This window comes from Tauraco erythrolophus, chromosome 2 (assembly GCF_009769465.1).
Source record: "Tauraco erythrolophus isolate bTauEry1 chromosome 2, bTauEry1.pri, whole genome shotgun sequence".
In the NCBI taxonomy this organism is placed as follows: domain Eukaryota; kingdom Metazoa; phylum Chordata; class Aves; order Musophagiformes; family Musophagidae; genus Tauraco; species Tauraco erythrolophus.
This window is the reverse complement of record NC_141466.1, coordinates 83,339,182-83,360,268: the sequence shown is the minus strand read 5'-3', so window position 1 is coordinate 83,360,268 and position 21,087 is coordinate 83,339,182. Positions and strand designations below refer to the sequence as shown.

At 41.8% G+C, this 21,087-nt stretch overlaps 2 protein-coding genes across 2 annotated transcripts; both read right to left on the bottom strand.

Annotated features, from left to right (window-relative positions):
• Positions 1 to 571: 571 nt before the first annotated feature.
• Positions 572 to 6,425, bottom strand: LOC104371287 (sulfotransferase 6B1). The gene is made up of 7 exons (XM_009977612.1): positions 6,224 to 6,425; positions 4,337 to 4,482; positions 3,787 to 3,876; positions 2,954 to 3,080; positions 2,424 to 2,518; positions 1,845 to 2,001; positions 572 to 702 (listed from the first exon to the last, which is right to left on the bottom strand). Exons 1-7 carry the CDS (start codon positions 6,423 to 6,425, stop codon positions 572 to 574), a joined length of 948 nt encoding a protein of 315 aa, XP_009975914.1.
• Positions 6,426 to 10,519: 4,094 nt separating this feature from the next.
• On the bottom strand, positions 10,520 to 14,263 carry LOC147529257 (sulfotransferase 6B1-like). Its single transcript, XM_086626016.1, is given in 6 exon segments — positions 10,520 to 10,658; positions 11,045 to 11,076; positions 11,926 to 12,001; positions 12,459 to 12,589; positions 12,591 to 12,601; positions 14,062 to 14,263. Coding segments are annotated over 6 exon segments (591 nt in total).
• Positions 14,264 to 21,087: the final 6,824 nt, after the last annotated feature.

Genomic DNA, 21,087 nt, shown 5'->3' with positions numbered 1-21,087 from the left:
AAGGGTAATGGTTTTAAACTAAAAGAGGGTAGATTTAAACTAGATATAAGGAAGAAATGTTTTACAGTGAGAGTGATGAAACACTGGAACCGGTCGTCCGGAGAAGTGGATGCCCCATCCCTGGAAACATTCAAGGTCAGGTTAGATGAGGCTCTGAGTAACCTGATCAGGTTGAAGATATCCCTGCTCATTGCAGTGGAGTTGGCCTAGAGGACCTTTAAAGGTCCCTTCCAACCCAAACAATTCTATGATTCTGCGATTCTATGTAGGAAATAGTAAGGGGCGTGTATTAACGAATAGATTGAAATGTTGCCTGTGCACCATGTCCCTTCTGGAAGGATGCTAGGTATTTGCTCAAGGTATACACACATTTTATTTGGTTGCGTCAAGCAAAGCACACACCCCAGGCCCAGCACACGCCCAAGAACTACCACCCAAATGCTTGGAGGTTCCAGGCAGATCTCTCAGGATTTTCTCTCATTTCTCATATGGACGAAACATGGGGACTGCCCATCCTTGGAGAATCCTCTTTGGAGCAAAACTTGCTGTCATGCTGCTCATCTGCTTATTCTCAGGCCTTACAGTACACATCATATTTCATCCTTGCTGCCAGCTTTGTTCCTCCTAGGCATTCTTCAAATTTTCGGTCCATTTCTTCATTCTGAGCTTTAGAGAAGTGGTCTCTCCAGTTCCCAACAACCCCTATGTGCAACGAGAAGTATCAAAGACTGAAGGCAGCCACTCCTGAGAAAGAATAATACCTAGGCAGTAATGGGGCAGAACGCTGCATACATGAGGCAGTAAGGATCTGATTTATGTCCCTGAGAGGTCTGATTGCCTGGGAGAGGCAACATAGCAAAGATAAGAAGTAAAGAGTGCAGCCAGGCCACAAGGAACATTATTGGTGAGCTGCCTGCATGCCTTCCCTCTCCAGAGGGAGATTCCAAGGGGGTTTCGTGAAGCTTTTACATGGAAGAGAGGGGAATCTTTTTTTTCACAAGGGAATGCTCATTTGTGAATGCCTCCCTCTGAAGGGGGAAGTTATTTAGGGCAGAGTGGTAGGTAGTGAAGAGGAAAGCGGTTAAATCCTTCCTTCTCCAGGGAGTGGTGAAGGAAAGAAATTAAAGCAAGACCATGCCCATGGTAGTCAGAAACAAAAGACTCTTGATGCTATGCGGAGCACCTAGGCTGCCAGAGCTCCATATCTATGAGGGACCATCTCTGGGGCCACCACTGACATATTCATTGAGATGAACCATATTGAGACTATTCTTCCGCTCTCACTGACAGTGTAACAAGAAGACACCTGTGAGGTCAGAAGAGCAGTGAGCAATGCATCCCCTTGAAGTTCAAGAGGCTCTTGTTCATTAGCATATCTCCTCCCAGGATGGACTTCCATGAAGTGACATGTGCAGCCTGGATCCAGGATCCAGGATCAGTCTCATTACCTGTCTGCCTGGCAAAGGCCACATCACCACCACTCTGTAAAGAGCAGCCATTCAGCCCAGGCAGATTTGGTGCATAATTGTTGGCATAACCTACACCAGTGTTGGCCCTCACCTTCACACCTCACTTGTCTAACTAACTGAGACTGCCACAGGGAATCAGAGCAACATGGAAGCAATGGCTGAAGACCTTAACCCAGGATAGGTGAAGCGCTCCAGTGTGTTTCTCACAAATAGCCCTGAAATCCTACCAACAACAGAGGCTTTTTGTACAGGATGCCACAGGAGAGACCTCAACCACACCTGTTCTTCTCAGACAGCCCAGAAAGCTCACAGCTAAGTAAGGAGACCCACTCAGAGGGATACTAGAAGGCAGATTTTCCACTTGCAGAGACTTACCCTTTCGGAAGAGGATGTCCCCAAACTGTCCATGGGTTTCTTTGGATTTCTCTTTCATAGCTTGGAAAGTGGTCATCTTGGCAATTCTGAGAAAATCTTCCTCACACAGGGAGAATCCAAAGAAGGCAGCAATCCTTTTCATTCCCAGTACCTGGTCCTGACCAAAGGAACATAAGACAGAGGTGAAATCAAAAGACTTGACACAGTGGCTGTGGCATGGACTCAGCAACTAATGGGAAGCCTAGTAAAGAAGGCTGTCTCCCATAGTGTCACCAAGGAATTCTAGGGCTGTGAACAGAGAGTCAACCTACATATGGTGGCCTCAGCTTCAAAGCCTTTTCTTCTCTCCCAAAAGCAACCCTACCTATACCAGATATGACTCCTTCCTTGGACAGGCAAGGCTATCCTCTTTCTGAACCCCATGGGCCTGCCCCAGACATGAAAGAGTAGCTAAGAAAGGCACACCTATCTATAGAGGCAGACAGGCTTGACCCAAGAGTTTCTTCTTCCCCATAGCCATACATATCAGGAGGGGTGCACAGTGCACTCATCAAGGAAGAGCTGGGTGAGATGCCACACCTCTTTGAGTTCCTCGTAGCTTATGATCATGACCTTCTCGTGGTCGATATACTTGTTCCATTCCACTAAGTGGTCGAAGTAGGATCCCCAGGCCACTGCAGACAAAGAAGAGACATAGCTGTGTAGGGTATTCCCCAAAACAGGCCCTTACCAAATCAGAGGATTCAGCCCAGACAGCTCTCTATGCGTGGTGCTAGGGTGGTGAAGTGGAGACCAGCTCAACATATCTGTTCTTTTGGCTGAGATCAGTGCAGGATCCTCCAGCTCTGGCCACTAGGCAGCACCGAATCACAAGCTCTATTGTGAGAATGGAAAAGTCAGGCTAAAGCTTTCTCACCATCTCTCTGTTCTGAGTTAGAGACTAAAGAAAATCTGATTCTCTGTTCCTCCCTGTTTCAGCCATAACATAGGCCTATCTGTCTGTCCTGGGAGTGCCTTAGTAAGGTATGTTGGGGTAGGATTCCCATGCACAGGATCCTGTGTATGCCCCTCATGTAAGGAGGAATGCCAGAGGATGCAGGGCAAAGTACCTTTCCCATTCATGAAGGCTGCAAAGTACTCATCCCAGGAGGCGAAGGATGGCATCACTGGCATGTCGTTGTAGAAGTGGTAATAGGAGACAGCCGTATCTTTGGGATTCCGAACTAGCACAAGGATCTGGAGGAAGAAAACACATAATTTGGTTGTGATTTGGTGACTGACCAAAACGCCATCTTCTCAACACATCAACATATCCACTAACAACCAACAGACCATGCAATGTTGGTCTAATTCCTTTTCTTGAGCAAGAAATCAGAGCTTTAGCAGGCCACTTGCTGCTAATGTGAGCTTCAGAGAGAAAACAAGAAGCTTTTCAGTGATGCCCTTGGGACATAGCTCTGAACTAGCTCCAATCCAGAGAAATGAGCTCATGGGCTACTGAACAGGAGACTCACAGCAGGCTGTGGGTGCACCGTTGCTTCAATATGCAGCAATTTCCATTGAAGACTATCTTAGCCCCAGCCTGTGATGGGTTTTCCACAGGTACTCTGGTCTTGGAGGCAAGTTAAAGCAAACAGAACAGCTGCTTGCCTTGCTCAATTTTCTGACACAAACCTGGAAGCATCTTTCTGAAGGTGATCTGAAGGCACAGTGACACCCAGCAACAAGCCCTTTCACAATAACCTCTTCAGTCAACAAAGCTGTTGCTGGGAGATGTTTGTTCACAGCCTCAGCACGCAGCACTCTGTCTCTTCAATCTTGGAAATGTGTCTGTGCACTGACCAGCCCAGGTGAAAGTGCAGAAAACACATCTCACACAGACTGAGGAAAGCTAATTTGAGGTGGAAATGCTTTTGCAGTGTGATGCAAGGAGAAGACTCACTTTAGCCTTGCTTTGGAGAACAGATGGAGGCAGGAGATGAGGTGGCAGATGAGTTAGTATAATTCTTCTGGAAGGCAGTTTCTTCAACCTCTGTAAAGCAAGTGGGAAGAAATACGACAGGACAGAATTAGCTTATTCAGTGACATGTGCCTTTTCAGGAAATGTGGGTAATAAGAAAAGATGAAACTAAAGAAGGAGGATCTTATCCTTTGGAAAACCCACATGGATGCACTGGTGGTGTAGGTTTCTGCCACCCTCTGCCACAGAACACCATTTCACATGAGATAAGCCTGAGGACAGGGCACCTTAGAGAAAGAGGTTATTGGTCAAAACCATGGGGTCTACGCTGGAACCCCTTGTGGCTTCTCAGCACTCTGAGTGCACTGAGACCCTTGTATTGAGTTACCAGGGGCAAGAGCACATGCTATTTGTGCTGGCTATAGCAATTGTTAAGGCTCTGGGCTCTCCATTGTCTCTGCGATCTATCATTGTCTTCCAGCTATTACTACCTGTAGGAAGAGCATTGCCAATATTTTCAGTTCCCGCCAACCTCATATATCCCAGGATCTCCAAATTCTAGACGTGGAAATGTCTCTAGCTTCTTTTCAGCATTTATTCTCTCTTTCATTTCTTCTTCTGTATATTTGGCATCTGTTGACTCCAACTCCTTCACCATTTGCTCAAGCCAGTTGGTTCCTGAAAGGATGAAGACACCAGTAACACATCCATTCACCTGCACTTTTTCATGTTGACATGGCTGTCAAGATGTCCTGTCAAACTGGTTCGCACTTGTGCAAACACTTGTCTCTATATTGTGCCTTAGTCTGCCAACAGGCGGGTGTGCTGGTTTTGGTTGCAATAGAGTTAATTTTCCTCATAGTAGATGGTACGGGGCTATGGTTTGGATTTGTGCTGAAAACAGTGTTGATAACACAGGGATGTTTTCATTCTTGCTGAGCAGTGCTTACACAGAGCCAAGGCCTTTTCTGCTTCTCACCTCATCCCACCAGCGAGTAGGCTGGGGGTGCACAAGAAGTTGGGAGGGGACACAGCTGGGACAGCTGACTCCAGCTGACCAAAGGGATATTCCATACCATCATGCTCAGCAATAAAAGCTGAGGGAAGAAGAAGGAAGGGGGGACGTTGGGAGTGATGGTGTTTGTCTTCCCAAGTAGCTGTTAAGCATGATGGAGCCCTGCCTTCCTGGAGATGGCTGAACACCTGTCTGCCAATGGGAAGAAGCGTATGAATTCCTTGTTTCGCCTTGCTTGTGCGCATGGCTTTTGCTTCACTTATTTAACTGTCTTTATCTCAACTAATGATTTTTCACACTTTTACCATTATCTTTCACTCCTCCATCCCACCGGGGGGGAATAAGCGAGTGGCTGGGTGTTGCTTAGTTGCCAGCTACAGTTAAGCCAGGACACTGGGCAATAATCAACAAGAAGGGCGTGCCAAAAGCCAGCAGGGACAAAGCTGTCGGTCAGACATGGAGTGCTACACTGCTCACTTCAGAAGCATATTCCATCCCTCAGTGGAAACAGAAGCAAACTTCTATTGCTCATTCCAGCTCTAGCACTTTTTAGTCACCTCAGACTACTCCCTGTGGAAATTACTCAAGAGCAGTGGAGCACCCAGCACAGGGCCAACTGAGTCATCTCTTGGTTGTTTCTGTTCTCCTGCCACAGTGCTGTCTTTGGGAATACTCCATTCTCACCTCCCAATGAGCTTCACTTTATGGTTTCTTCATGATCATCGCAGTTTGGCCACATTCCCAGCCCCCATCCATAACTGACAGCAGAAGGGGTCATCAACCGAGCCACCAGGCCATCAAGATCCTGTCACCATCTTTGCACTAGGTTTAGCTGTCTTGGCCTCTGCAACCTGGTAAAACTGGTGTGTGAGGGACCGGGCATGGAGAACCAAGTCTCAGTTTTTAATTAACATCTTCTGGGATGTGTACGTGGACCCTCACACTTTTAAACCATTTATGTCTGTGCAGGCTGCACACAAAGGGGATGTGATAAAGATCAATAATTCGTCTTTTTCTGCAAATGACCTATTAAGATATTTCTCTGAAGCAAATAGGGAAAAATGAAGGAATCTAAAATCCCTATAGTGAAAGGGAGAGGAAAAAATCCCAGAGTCCTGGCAGCATTCATGTATAGAATGAATAGACACTCCATTTAGATACCTGGGAATCACTTGCATTCTGTGATGCAGTAAGTATCTTTGAAGGTTAGGTCTTTCTCCTGCTTTGAGCATGAAGTTGTGCTATTTGACCTCCAGAGATGCCTTACAACTTAAATTCATGATCCTATGAAGTCTGATGTCACTATAAGCTTTTCTCAGGTATTATAGCTGTGTTAAATGGTGGCACAAACTTCTGAATTGCAGCATTGTGCACTTGACTACTTATCAAGAAAACAACACTCACCTGTTTTAGGATAGCCTGTTATAATCACATCGTCGTTCCTGGCTTCAAAGGATTTCAGAGCTTCCATAGTTTCTGGGCTGCTCATTGAAGCAGGGTATAAAATACCTTTGTAGGAAAAAAACATGGCTTCTGGAGGACGCTTTACACCCTGTGAAAACAAATTTTCTGTTATTTCAATTATTCTTCCCCTATTTCTGCTCATGATTGTATGCCTGTGGAACTCTTTTCAAACAAACAGATACAGGCTGTCTTTCCACAACGCAGAAAAACTTTATGCAACGTATTAGCAACTTGGGTAGGGCATTTACTCAGGGAGGAGGGTACAAGTCACTGATTAACTCTGTACTCTGTTAACTCTTTTTGAAATTACAGGACTGAAGGTTGACAATAGTGGCATTAGAGTCTTTTTTGCAGCTGATACTTGGAACAGGAATCTGTTCTCTACAAAGCATTGCTATTGGGGCAACAGCTAAAAGAAACCGAAGAAAGACCTATAAATGATATTGCCCAAAATATTTTTAACTGGTGAGCAATGCAGTGCAATTTGCGAACTGGACAGTCAGCATGTAGTGGACACATGGACAGTGGATCTCAACCTGGCGCGCTATTGACTCCACTAACGGTTACACATCCAAGGGTGCAACTTCCTTCTCAGTGGCGGCTCTGTCCTGCAGTCAGTCACTGTAACATCATCACTGCAGACAGTATCTCCAGAGCTAAGGACAAGGACTGTCTAAGCCATACTTCTCATGGTTAAACACTGACACTTGAGACTTCTACTTCACCAAGCTCTACAGGAGGGCTACTTTTGTATGAAGCTCTAATATTTAGGTTCTGCGTTAACATGAATCAAATTCTACCTGTATGACTTTAGTTCTATTTCTCTCTACATCTGTCTTTAATTTAATCTCTGGGTTAAGTAGTTCTTGATGGGGGAGTTATTTGTATTCTGGCTGATGCCTTTTCAGAAGATAAGGAGTACTGAGATGGAGAAATAAGTATCTCCACAGGTCAGCCCAGCAGAGACATGCACTACAGGAAGGCTGAATTACCCTGTGGAAGGGCCTTTCACTCTTTCTTTCTTTCTTTGAGCCCCTGAATATAGCACGGGTCTCGTTCACTATCCCTATATCAAACACACAGAGAGCTCCATACTGCTGTGCACCACGTCCTTGTCTCTTTATTCATAAACGGATGTTAGACACTTAGCAAACCTATACACAAGCTTAATTAAGCATGAGGAGGTATCAAATCAAAAGCACAACTGTAAGACCTGGAAGATTGCTTACAGTTATCTACAAAGGATCACTTCAAATTATTTTTCTGGTCTCTCAAAATGCAGAAGTATTAAAATAGATGATTTTATTGGAAGTATTTTCTCTACCAGTGCTATTTTACTCATAAAAACTGGAGGCACCATTCATATATTATGCCTCTTGTCAACTTTGTTATTGTTTTCAGTTTTCTGTCCATGTGTTTACTCTGAGTTGCAAAGGAAAATCTCCTTCTATTTGCCAATTCTAAATAGTAAGAGCACCAAGAAATCAGCAATTTTCCTCCTGCCTCCAGAGCCAGCTGCCTGAATCCTGAGGGAGCCAGATCACTATAACGCCTCAACATGGAATCTAACAGCCTGTCACCTGAGCCACTGGAGACATGGGACACTGCCATGTCCTTTAACCCTTGGACCCTGATCTCTGCTCATGAGTGAGGCTCCAGATGCTGTCACAGCCATCTTGGCAGGCTGCTCAGGAGCTACAAAGGTGAGGGCTCAGAGTAGCCTTGTCTCTCTGGAAAGTGAACCTGGAGAAACCAGATGTCCTGAGGATGCCAGGAGTCCCAATCCCAGCAGCCCAATGTCTTGGGGTAAGCAGGTGACCCTGCAGGGAAACTACAACTGTGGCACAGCTCACATGGTCCCAAGGGAAAACCTTGAGTTGTTCAATTCATCTACATTAAAAACTGCCTTGAGTGGAAATGATGTTAGCAGGAACATTTGCAGTGCAACATAAGGAGAAGATTCGCCTCAGCTAAAGATTCACCTTAGCCTTGTTTTGAAAAATGTACTGGGGAAAGGACATAAGGTGGGAGATGAGTTAGTACAATTTTTCTGGTTTCTTCATCCTCTTTAAAGCAAATAGATAGAAATACATGTAACCATCCTCTTCAGTGGAAATCATAGAATCATAGAATGGTTTGAGTTGGAAGGACCAATTAAATTTTTAAACATTTAAAATGTACAATGTACAACAATGTACAAATGTAAAATGTACAACATTTAAAATGTATTTTTAAAATTATGTGTATCCTCCTCCAGGCATCTGGTATCTTTCTGGGTTCTTACAGATAATTTCTAGTTGTTCAAAGATGGCTTAGGTCAGGACTTTCAGATGCTTGGCTTTTGAATCCATTCATTTTTTCTAAATATTTTAATTATTATTTCTAGCATTCCTATTTCTTTGCAAAACTTACATTTCTACATGTTCAGATAGAATTAAACAGCTGCAGAAGAATGAAGCAAAATATCACTGAATACTTTATTCTTTCCTAGTGTGTCTTTTTAACTTCTTATCTGCTTAGGTGATGGTTGTATAAATTGGGTGTGCTTTTTTCCTGTTTTTAATTCAGCTATGCTTAGGAACCTTATTTTGCTATTTTCCAGAACAAGTAACTGAAGTGTAGTTGGTCCCTGGACAGGTCTGAAATATGTGTCCACAGTGCCAAATACCAATGCTAGCACAAAATAGCTGAATATAGTAATGTCTTGCATCATCACCTTTGACAATCCCCTTTTCTCAATAGAGGTAGTTGAAGGGAATTTTCACATCTTCAGTTTCAGAGAATTTCCAGTCATGGAAATCAATCTAGTATTAATTTAAGTTAAAGCTTAACTGTAGGCACATATGTAAATCAAGAATGAACAGGGGGAATGTTAACTGTAGTTGTGTTGTAAGAGTGCTCCACTGGGATTAATGGTGGGAAACGTAATCTTATTCATGACATTTTCTTTTCCTATTTTATAGCCAGAGCATGGAAAACATATGCAGTTTTTACAAGTGGCACATAGGTGTGTAGATTAAGGACTCTCTTCAAACATGAGAAAAAGACAATATCTTCATGATTTTGCTTTTTACTAACCTTTATACAGGTAAAAACATGGTCTTCAGTGGCACAAGTGCAAATTTATATGATAATAAAAAGAAAATTATTTGGGATTTTTGTGATACAAAAAGAGAATTATTCATGGTTATACATAACTCAGCACTTCTCAAGCTGCACCTGGTGAACCATGCTTGGTTCTGGTCACCACAATTCAAGAAAGACACAGATAGACTGGAGAGGGTCCAAAGCAGGGCCACAAAGATAAGAAGGCTCACTGAGGACATCATCATAGGATTCTACTATTTAAAGGGCAGCTACGAAGAGGACAGAAGCTCTCCATTCACCAGGAGCCACATGGAGAAGACAAGATACAGCAGGTACAGGTTGCACCAGGAGAGGTTTCATCTAGATATAAGAAATGAAGTCATTACAGCGAGAACAATCATTCACTGGAACAACCTCCTCAGTGATGTGACAGATTCCTCATCACTGGAGGTATTCAAGATGCCATAATCTCATCTTGGCCCCCTTTCCCATGAAAGGTTGGACCAGATCATTTTTTGAGATCTCTTCCAACTGGGGCTATTCTACGATTCTATAAAAGTAGTGCTTCAGAGTGGATCTTGCATGTTAACACCAGCCTGTAATCTGAAATACATCTTGAAATTCTGCATTCAGAGAGATTAAAATCCCTAAAAATGCTGATCCCCATTCTCCTTCATTCTCTTCTGCCTAGCTTTGATCCAGTTCGTGCTGAAGTCATGGGGAAGGTATTCTTTATCATTAACTAAGGTTGTGTCGGATACATATTTTTGCTAGTGATATTTTCTATGAAGATGTTGACTGATTTAAAACGTTTGGGGAAAAAAAATCTACATATTAAATAATTATAAGCAGTCTAGAAAGACTTAGTTTGGCTAGAAAGATGAAAGAGGCATTTCCTTCCAGGTGACAGCTACTGTTATCTGAATATGGTTAGTGCCATTTTATTCAGCAAATGAGTATAGCCAAAGCAAGCCAAAGATCTCACCTTTAAAACAAAAGCCTACTATTCATCATGATCACAGTAAAGGCTGGATTATTACAATAATGCTAAGGTGCTTGGATCATTTGATCTGGTTTTCTAGTACATAGCATTTAAATAATCTGAGAGTGTATTGGAAAGCTCTTGCTCTAACTACGTGTCGTCACTCTTTAGGCTTTACAGTCCACTCCATACTTTAACTTTGTTTCCAGTTTAGTTCCCCCTTTATGTTCAAATGCTTTGTCCATTTTCTCATTCTGATCTTCACTGAAAAGATTCTTCCAGTCACTTACATCACCTTCAAAGAAGCTAACATACTCTCGAAAATGAAGAAATTTTATTGCTTTTTATTTCATAGGTCTGTCATTCTTGTTACATTGTACACTAAATGGAGTTGGTCCATTTTTCAAGATAAAACTTCATTCATTTTTGCACCAATATAATTTTGTAAAGTCAGCGGAACTACAGATCTGTGAAACTGCTATAATGCAAAAGAAGGTACTCCTCTTCAGGTGACTGTGTCCAAACAAGCAGCCTAAAGTCCTGTTTCCCTGCAGCTCTCTACTCCAGTCTGTTATGACTGATGAGGTGGAAGATCATGAATCATAGAATCATAGAATGGTTTGGGTTGGAAGGGACCTCAAAGATCATCTAGTTCCAATCCCCCTGCCATGGGCAGGAACAATTTCCACTACAGCAGGCTGCCCAAAGCCTCATCCAAAATAGCCTTGAACGCTGCCAGGGATGGGGCATCCACAATTTCTCTGGGTAACCTGTTCCAGTGCCTCACCACCCTCTGAGTGAATAATTTCTTCCTTATATCTGATCTAAATCTGCCCTCTTTCAGTTTAAAGCCATTGCCCCTTGTTCTATCACTACATGCCTTTGTAAAAAGTCCCTCTCCAGCTTTCCTGTAAACCACCTTTAAGTACTGGAAGGCTGCGATAAGATCACCCTGGAGCCTTCTCTTCTCCAGGCTGAAAAGCCCCAACTCTCTCAGCCTGTCTTCATAGCAGAGACGCTTCAGCCCTCGGATCATCTTCGTGGCCCTCCTCTGGACCCGCTCCAGCAGCTCCATGTCCTTCTTGTGTTGGAGACTCCAGAGAAGGTGAAGTATTTCACTTTGCTTCAGTACCTTGTGAAAATGGTAGCCTATAATTATTAAAATATCTTTTACAGATTAATCACATTAATTATGCAGAATCTAAGTATGTTTTGCTCATTACAAGCATCATTCGTCATTTAGGTAGCGGGGAAAAATCACACAAATACAAATTCTCTCTGAAACTTGACACACTGAAGCCCTCACTTGTGACAATACCATAAAATGCCTGCAATAGGAAATTGTGTGAAAATACATTTTGTTCCTCACCCCGATCTCACTTGTGGAGACTGATAAAAAGGTGTCAATAAGGATGAAGTAAGATGAATGGCAGTACTTAAACAGGCATGTGGAAATGGCCAGGTGAAACACTTAAGTATAAGAGTGATTCTGAAAATTGGCAGAAGTGTGCTAAATTGACTTTAAAATATCTGTTGGAGTGTTTGCTTTCAATACACTAAAATCAGTACTCACCTTGGATTTATTTCTGAAGATAAACCTAGTGAGATTTTCAGGAAAGAGATGAGCAATTATAACTCTTTGAGAGGGTAATTTGTTCATTCACTTTAAGAATCGGAAGGAGGAAAGTGGACAGTTCAGTTAGTACAAGTATTCTTTCATCACCCTTTGATAAAATATTACCTTGATAAATTTATCAACAGATATTGGCTGATAGAAGCACTTATTCTTTGTGAGTGTTATCCTGGGATCTTAGTGGACTGCTCTGAGTAGCTCTAATCTTCAAAAGCCCCTAAGAATGAGCGTTTGGAATAAGATTATCCATTGCTAATTCTCTTCAGTGATACTGAATTTAATGTGTTCTATTAGACAAGGGATCAAATAAAGGTAAGATCCAGATTCTAACTGGGGGTATGTGAAAGCTGAAGGATATCAAGGAGAGAGGGAAAGGAGAGAGTTTTTATCAAACGTTGGAATATTTCACACACTATATATTCAGTATTCTAAGTACAAAATTTTGACATCTTTCATATCTATTCTATGCTGACCTCATATTTCCAGTATCTCCAATTTCAAGGTAGGGGATTTCTTCTAGTTCTTCATCATTCACGCTGCTTTCTTTGTTCTGTGTTTTCTTTTCAGATATGGCTACTAAATCACTAAAGATTTGACCTACCTACCCAGTTTGTGCCTGAAAGGGGAAAAATATAGAATTGTTTGTAAATCCTTTAAAATCTACAGAAACGAATTTGCCAGGAAAGCCAAGACATAAGTAGTAGTACCAGGTCAGTTGCCTGGGCTCTTTTCATGTGATTTAATCACACATGACTACCTGGGCAATCACCTCTCAGGGCGACCTTTGCTCTTTATAAGGATACGTTTCTCCAACTACACAACGGCTCAGTACGCCGTAAATTAACTTGTTTATTGTAAATTAATGAATAAAGGAGAAAACCACTAAGATTCAAATAGGAAAACATGCAATAATGTAATAAATTTTTATTGTGACAAATATAAGGAAGATTGAGGTGGTAAACCTGTACCTCAGAACCTAGTTATTATCCGTGTTTTCTGACGTGCTGCACAGGATTATCTTGGGAGGAATGACAGGTCAGAAAACTGCAACACAGGAGCAGAACTAGCTCTGAAAATTGTGCTGTATGTGCTCATTTTCTTTACCAATATGTAAAAATTCTCTAAAGTGACATTTCCTATATACATTTATTGTATTTTTATTCATAACATAAAAAAGAGGCTGTGAGAACTCCCATCTCCAGTTTACCATTTCCTGACTTCTAGACACCGGGTTCCTACATCTTTGTCACTACAGTCTTATTAAGTGCATTCTGGTGTAGTGCATAGTTTTCTTCAAAGAGAAAACATGATAAAAAGCAAAAATCTTACAATCCTGAGAACTATGACTATCTACTGTAAGACACTGTGAATCCAATTGCTGGAGGAGAAAAACAACTACATTAAAATGAATATGTGACATGTCTAATCCAAGCCTGTAGCTTTGTACAGGCCGGTATAGAATGCTTTCAGGCAGCAGCAGCAAAGATATAGGGTAAACTCACAACCCCAGCAAAGATCTCCTCTTGATTTCCCAATAGCCAAAGATCAGTGTGATCACTTCAAGTATTACAAAAACAGGTTTTTGATAGTTATGGATTTCAGATATTCTTGACATCTGTGTGAAATAAACTAAAGAATATTCAGCATGGCATGTGAAAGTACCAAAAGCTCCATTGTGTGTAAAAACATAAAGTTATTAACTTCACAAATATAAATGTGAGAACAGGTCCTACAATATCAGGAGATCTAGTTATCCTTGGTGGGAGAACTGTATTTTAATTCTCTCTAATCTGTGCATTTAACTTCACAAATATAAAAAGTAAAGATAACAAAAACCTTGACATGTTACAGAAAGGAAAATCAGATTTTTTTTTCTCAATCATTTAAAAAATCCCTATATGAAATCTTCATAGTTATATTTGTTGTTCTTTTTGAGAACAAAATCAGTTTTATAAAATTACTATTATTAGTATAATATATAATACTATATATAATATAATATTATATATATTTAGTACAAACCTACTTATTTGCCATTACATAACTTTATTTATGAAGAAAGCAAACTATATTAACCAGATTTAGGATATCCTGCCAAAATGATATCATCACTTCTGGCTTCAAGGGACTCCATGGCTCTGAGTACTTCAGGACTGCATAAAATTACAGGGTAGAGAATCCCCTTGTAGGAAAAGAGCAGTTCATCACGATCCATTGTGTTACCAGCTACCATTACTTTATCCACAATATCAGTAATTTTTTTCCTGGACTTCTCCATTCCTCTCTCTCTCTCTCATCCACAGCCTCCATCACACTGCATAATGCTATGCAGAAAAAGAGTCACAGATTACCTTTTAAGAGGAGGTCGGGGTTTTGTTTGACCCCATGAGCAATAGTTTACTACTCTTTCTGAAGCTGCAAAGGAATATGCAACTCCCGTCAATGGTTACAGCATTGATGGATAGGAGAACAGCAAGTGACATCATCTACCTGGACTTATCCAAGCATTTGATACTGTCCCACACAACATCCTTGACTCTAAACTGGAAAGACGTGGTTTTGATGTATGGACCACTCGGTGGATAAGGAATTGGCTAGGTGGTTGCACTCAAAGAGTTGTGGTCAATGGTTCAATGTCCAAGTGGAGGCCAGTGACGAGAGGTGTTCCTCAGGGGTCAGTACTGGGGCCAGTTCTATTTAACATCTTTGTTGGAGACATGGACAGTGGGATCGAGTGCACCCTCAGCAAGTTTGCAGATGACACCAAGTTGTGTGGTGTTGTGGACACGCTGGAGGGAAGGGATGCCATCCAGAGGGACCTTGACAGGCTGGAGAGATGGGCCTGTGAGAACCTCATGAAGTTCAACAAAGCCAAGTGCAAGGTCCTGCATGCGGGTCGGGGTAATCCCAAGCACAAGTACAGGCTGGGCGGAGAATGGATTGAGAGCAGCCCTGAGGAAAAGGACTTGGGAGTGCTGCTGGATGAGAAGCTCAACATGAGCCGGCAATGTGCGCTGGCAGCCCAGAAAGCCAACCGTATCCTGGGCTGTATCAAAAGAAGTGTGGCCAGCAGGTCGAGGGAAGTGATTCTGCCCCTCTACTCTGCTCTCGTGAGACCCCACCTGGGATACTGCATTCAGCTCTGGAGTCCCCAACACAAGAAGGACATGGAGCTGCTGGAGCGAGTCCAGAGGAGGGTCACGAAGATGATCCGAGGGCTGGAACACCTCTGCTATGAAGACAGGCTGAGAGAGTTGGGGCTTTCAGCCTGGAGAAGAGAAGGCTCCAGGGTGACCTTATCGCAGCCTTCCAGTACTTAAAGGGGGTCTACAGGAAAGCTGGAGAGGGACTTTTTACAAAGGCATGTAGTGATAGAACAAGGGGTAATGGCTTTAAACAAAGAGGGCAGATTTAGATTAGATATAAGGAAGAAATTATTCACTCAGAGGGTGGTGAGGCACTGGAACAGGTTACCCAGAGAAGTTGTAGATGCCCAATCCCTGGCAGTGGTCAAGGCCAGTGTGGATGAGGCTTTGGGCAACCTGGTGTAGTGGAAGTTGTTCCTGCCCATGGCAGGGGGGTTGGAACTAGATGATCTTTGAGGTCCCTTCCAACCCTAACCATTCTATAATTCTATAATTCTATGTACCTTTTGAAATCAACAGAAGTTGAACATAAAAAAAAAAAAAAAGACAAGAAAAACAAGAAAAGGCAATTGCATTCTAGGTTAAGGGACTTCACTAACTTCAAAATATCATGCCAAAAAAGCTGTAAGTAACTATAGCACAGAGTTTTTAAACAAAATATATCAAAATAGAACAACATGAATTGCAGGATGGGATTTAAATGATGGCACGATCACATTCCTCATGGCAGTTCTGCTCTTTCCAGTACTTGCTGTGTTGGGATTTTTTTTTGTCATTTCACTTATCATTGTCACCAAAATCAGATCAAAGGATCAAACCTGTTGGGATTGGTAGAGAAAATGTCCACTGCACTAGCAACTGAGCAATGAACCATCCTCTGAGCGCAGCCAACTGCTCCCTCCAGTTAGTGCCCAGGAGGGCACGTGGACTAACAGGCTCTTTGGCCATTGTTTGGACTGCAGTACAGAGTTTTGGCTTTCTGGTGGTTACAGGGAAATGACTCATTTATACGTGTTCTTTCCTTAATGAGCACAATCGTTGTTTAACAACTGATTAGTCATTACTGAGTTGGTAATAATATAGCCTCAGCTACAATGATGAGCATTTATAACGTACTTCAGGTGATGATCTTCTGACTCCTCTGACCTCAGAAGAAAAACTGGAGTTAGGCCTAGGTTTGATGTTCAAGTCTCTGGCAAGAGGATGGGTCATGAGGAACAAGAAAACAATTCCTCAAATAATTCATGCCAAGCATCCAAATACTATTCTTTCCTATCTCTATCTTTTGAATGCTGCCTGTTAGGCTGGGAGCAGGAGGACTAGTGACTGCATACCCCTACACACTGGGGGATTCACGCCTCATCCGTAAGACACACTGGATTGCTTGCAGGATGACCTAGCCATATGTTTTGACATCAATTTTGTTCCGTTCATGGAAATCTTTTGCGTTTCTTTTCACCTCTTATTTTCTGTAAAACTATGCCAATATAGAAAGACTACCTATGTGCAGGTGTCATCTGAAACAAATGGGCATCATATGACTCCTCTTTAATCCATTTGTTGAATGAGATCTGTGCCAAAGCACAGACACATTAATGTCACAAACATTAGCTAAAAACTGTTGTACCATGAAATCGCACTTTTCCTGATTCTTGAAGTGTAACCAGCCACCCTAGCAAAACAAAAAAACAGCTTGCCTTAATTTTTTTCCTTTACCTTTCTTTGGCATTAAATTGTCACAGACTGAAGCTAAGAAAATGTGTTTAATAGATATTTTTGCCTGCTGGCAAAAAAAGGTTTGGGAGAGTATGCATTCCTTAAGAAAGGAAAAAGAGAAAATGGTATGCAAATTATTAATGTATCTCATGCAACAGCATAGTGTTAGAATAGGATTTTCATGATAGAAAGACAGCATATTTCCCTCCTACACTTCACTCATCACAGAACAGTACAAAGAAACTTTGACAGAGAAAATCCAGAGGATTTCCAGTATATTTTTTGCCAGAGAGGGCAGTCAGGCCAATTATTCCTTGGAGGCATGTTTTATTCTTAGGAACAAAAAAAACCCCACACTATTAGTGGAGAAAAACCAATTAGAAGACATAAATCATGAGGAGGGATTTTGAGTGGAGTTAAATTTCTTGGCAAAAAAAAAAAAAAAGCAGGATCAAGATTTAGTAATGTGAATCTTTGATACAGCCATCTGCCATGACACCTGAGCCAGGAGATGGGAGGAGAATACCTTGCACCGTACCTGTTACACAAGACGACCCTCTGATCCTGCCAAATACTGAACCCAGAGACTGATGGAAAACACCAGTTGATTTAAAGTTTCTAAAAAACAGCTTTAGAAACATGGAGATTAAAAGCAGATTAAAGGATTTGATAATCTCCAGATTAATGGTATTTGTTCAAACCACCACAGTGTCTCTAAAGGTTTCTGACTTCCCATACTTACCAGACCTGGTCTTTCCTGATTGTGGAGCTTTGCAGAAAGAGGTTGGTGACCTTTTCTGTGAGAGCTACAGGACACTGCTAGCTGACAGTTGCCTAGTGGACTGATCTGCTTATGCAGATCCATCCCCTGTTAAAAGAAACAACAAAGCAATACCCTCAAAACTTGTGCTCTAAGGTAGTAAGTGAAAAGGGGTGGGTTTCTATAACTATTCCTATGATCTGCATTAATCTCAGTAAAACTCTGGAGAAGGCTTCGGTAAATTAGTCCTCCAAAATGACCTAATAAGATTTAAGATGGATCCATTAGGATCAATTCGTTTGTGAAGGTACGTTAAATCCCCTTGATCAACCATCTGCAAAAAAAATCTTGAGGGGGAGGGATATTCCCTAGGATCCTATGAATAAGTCCATGAAAAGTAGAGCTTAAAGTAGAATTGACTCTGTGATGGAAATGCCATATGTGGCATTTTGCTCTTCAAATAGTGTAGCATGTGCCTGATCAGAGGGGAGTCAAAGCCTCCAAACAGATCAGGATGGTAGGATGTCTTAGGCTATGTGATAAAAGTTTGTCTGTACACCCACAACGGAGCACAGAAAAACAATGGAGGGGGAGCCCAAATAATACCCTGCCCGGTATACTCCCAGGCCCATCACAGTAGCCATCAGCTCACCAAAGGCCTGTCTATGCAAGCCTAGAGGAGCACAGGGAGACAAAGGCAGGCAGGAACCCAAGTCAAGGACTCAAACAAAGGAACACCCTGTCCAGGCCCTAATGAGAGCTGTCCCAGGCGAGCTTCAGCCCCAGTGTCCTGATGTGAAGATAATCCACCAAGGTCATCCATGCTGGAACACCTTCTGAAGATCGTCAGAGGCTTCTGCCTGAGGGTATAGGCACATTAAAGAATGCAAGAGAAGAGCCTTTCATGATTGCATGGGATTTATTAAATGTCAGGAGTACATGACATGTGTGAGACAACTGCCACAAATCAAAGTATTTCCCAGCCTGCATGACACTATGTCCTGGTTTTGACTGGGACAGGATTAGGTTTCTTTTTACCAGCTAGAATAGCACTGTGTTTTGGATTTAGTCTGGGATTTGTTATGAGAAGAATGTTGATAGTGCACTGGTGTTTGTAGTTGGCACTGAGGCCTCAAGGACTTTTCAGGTTGTTGTGTTCTTGCCAGTGTGCAGGAACAGAACAGGATAGGGGGGAGCATGGCTGGGACAGAGGGCCCACTACTCTCCTTATGATTTGAATTTAGATTTAGTATTGAGGGCTAGATTGGCCAATGGGTTATAGAATCATAGAATCATAGAATGGTTAGGGTTGGAAGGGACCTTAGAGATCATCTAGTTCCAACCCCCCTGCCATGGGCAGGGAAACCCTCCACTACACCAGGTTGCCCAAAGCCTCATCCAACCTGGCCTTGAACACTTCCAGGAATGGGGCATCCACAACTTCTCTGGGCAACCTGTTCCACTGCCTCACCACTCTCAGAGTATCATGCATGTATTCCGTATCATGCAACATCATGCCCAGTATATAGATGAGGGTGGACCAGGAAGTTTGGGAACGCTCTCTTGCTCTTCCAAGGGCTCTCTTGGACTCTCAGTCTCTCAGAGCGCTATCTCTCTCTTGCTCTTTTTGAGCCTCTCACTTGGCTGGCATTGTGGTGTTGGGATTTACCTGTTTTGGGCTCATTTGCCGGGACAAGACAGGTGTTAGTCACTGAGTGGTGAGCACTTACGCTGTGCATCACTTGTTTGTATATGCTATTATCTATCTATCTATATATTTGTATATTATCATTTTATCACTATTATTTTTAAATTTATATTATTATTGTTATTAATTCTTTCTTATCTCTACCCACGATTCTCCTTCCCTTTTCCCCTTTAATTCTCTTCTCCATTACCTGGGGGTGGAGGAGCACCAGTGAGCAGCTGTGTGGTGTTTAGTTGCCAGCTGGGCTAAACCACAACACACTATTTTTATTTACTTAAAAATACAGCAAATACTGAAACAAAGATGAAAAATAATTAATTCTCAGTTCATAATCTGGGCTCATTTTCTTGAGTAGTCTAAAAAACTGTTTGAGCTGGGGTCTAATCTGTTGCAAAATCTTTTAGAATCCTCATTCATCTTTTGTTTTCCTCCTGAATTGTAGGGTCTTCTTCCTGATGGTCATCTTCCCTGACCAGAACAAAGCCAGTCACAGCATCACATTAGACCACTATCCCTTGTCTACAGAAGTATGCTCAGCTCTGTTTTTCTGCTACCTAAGATTTCCCACGTATCTCTTCTAAACTTTCCCTTCACAGCTTTTTTTCAGCCTCAGCTTTGCTGTCTCTGGAGAGTTTCCACTGTCTTAATCCCGTCTCTGGAACAAAGTAGGAAACAAGCAATTTTCCACAGCTTTCATCATCTTTATTAATGTACTGCCTAGTTGCCAAAATACAGATGCAAAGGTTAACTGCCATCTCCCTCCTGTTAATACTCGACTAGGTAATAAGAAAGAACATGCCAGTAAATACAGAAAATTTAATGACACACAATACTGGAGAAATCATGTTCTTATACTAATTTGGAGATGTCAGCTATGGGTTAACAAACTCTTCAAACCATCGCAATGTCAAAAGACATTTATTTCCTTGCTTGTTTGTTTTCTCTGGTATTTCCCAACCGTATTGGTGAAATTAATTTAAAAATTTGGAGGTGTCTCACTGGAATTTTGTTACCAACTACATGTGCAGATGGAGGAGTCAGGCCAGTGATCTCAAGAAGTCACGTATGGCCTCACTATGTATCTATACAATCTGACATTAAAAGAGGAAGGGAAAGAAACAGAAAGAAGGGAGCAAAGAAGAATGTCACAAAACATTCACTGATGATCAGGAGGACTTTCTGGCTCTTGCTAATGGACTAAATGTCCTGTTTCCTGCAAATTTGTCATTAATCCTATTATGGTCTGTACCTCTGAAATAGTCAAAGCTCTGGAGCCTTGAAGTAATTATATCATACAAAAAAAAAAGTGTATTGTGGCAATATAAATGAGGCCAAATATAAAATGTAAATGTCAAGTACACTAAATAAACCTGATTAAAGAGGTATCTTGAAGCAGGTTATCCAGATGCATTAAAAAATTAGTCCTGTCACATTCTTTGCAAAAAAAATAATTGCAATTTTAATTTTCAGTATATGAACTTGAATGCACAAACCAGGATTATCAAAGCAAACATAACTTGCTCAGTAGGGCATATAAGACATCAGTGGATATATTCCATCGGAGGTGAAAGGATGCAGCTCGAGTCTTAAGCATAAAGTCAAAACTGTGTATTTTCTCACAGAGAAGATAATTTAATTCCTTGTCTGAACTGTTTTTTTTCACTTAACTTATCAAGAACATTTAGTTTTATTTAAATATTGTAGTATTAGGACTGAAAAGTCAAGCAAAAAAAACTACAGAGTGGTTTTCTCTGATTTTTTTCAAAACGAGT

Excerpts from the sequence above, each read along its gene's own strand:
- LOC104371287 (XM_009977612.1), bottom strand. The coding sequence starts at position 6,425 with ATGAGCAGAAATAGGGGAAGAATAATTGAAATAACAGAAAATTTGTTT. Across the intron at positions 3,081-3,786 it reads TTCTCCAAAGCAAGGCTAAA|ATCCTTGTGCTAGTTCGGAA; the intron begins GTGAGTCTTCTC and ends TTCTTCCTCCAG. Across the intron at positions 2,002-2,423 it reads GCTACGAGGAACTCAAAGAG|GACCAGGTACTGGGAATGAA; the intron begins GTGTGGCATCTC and ends TCCTTTGGTCAG.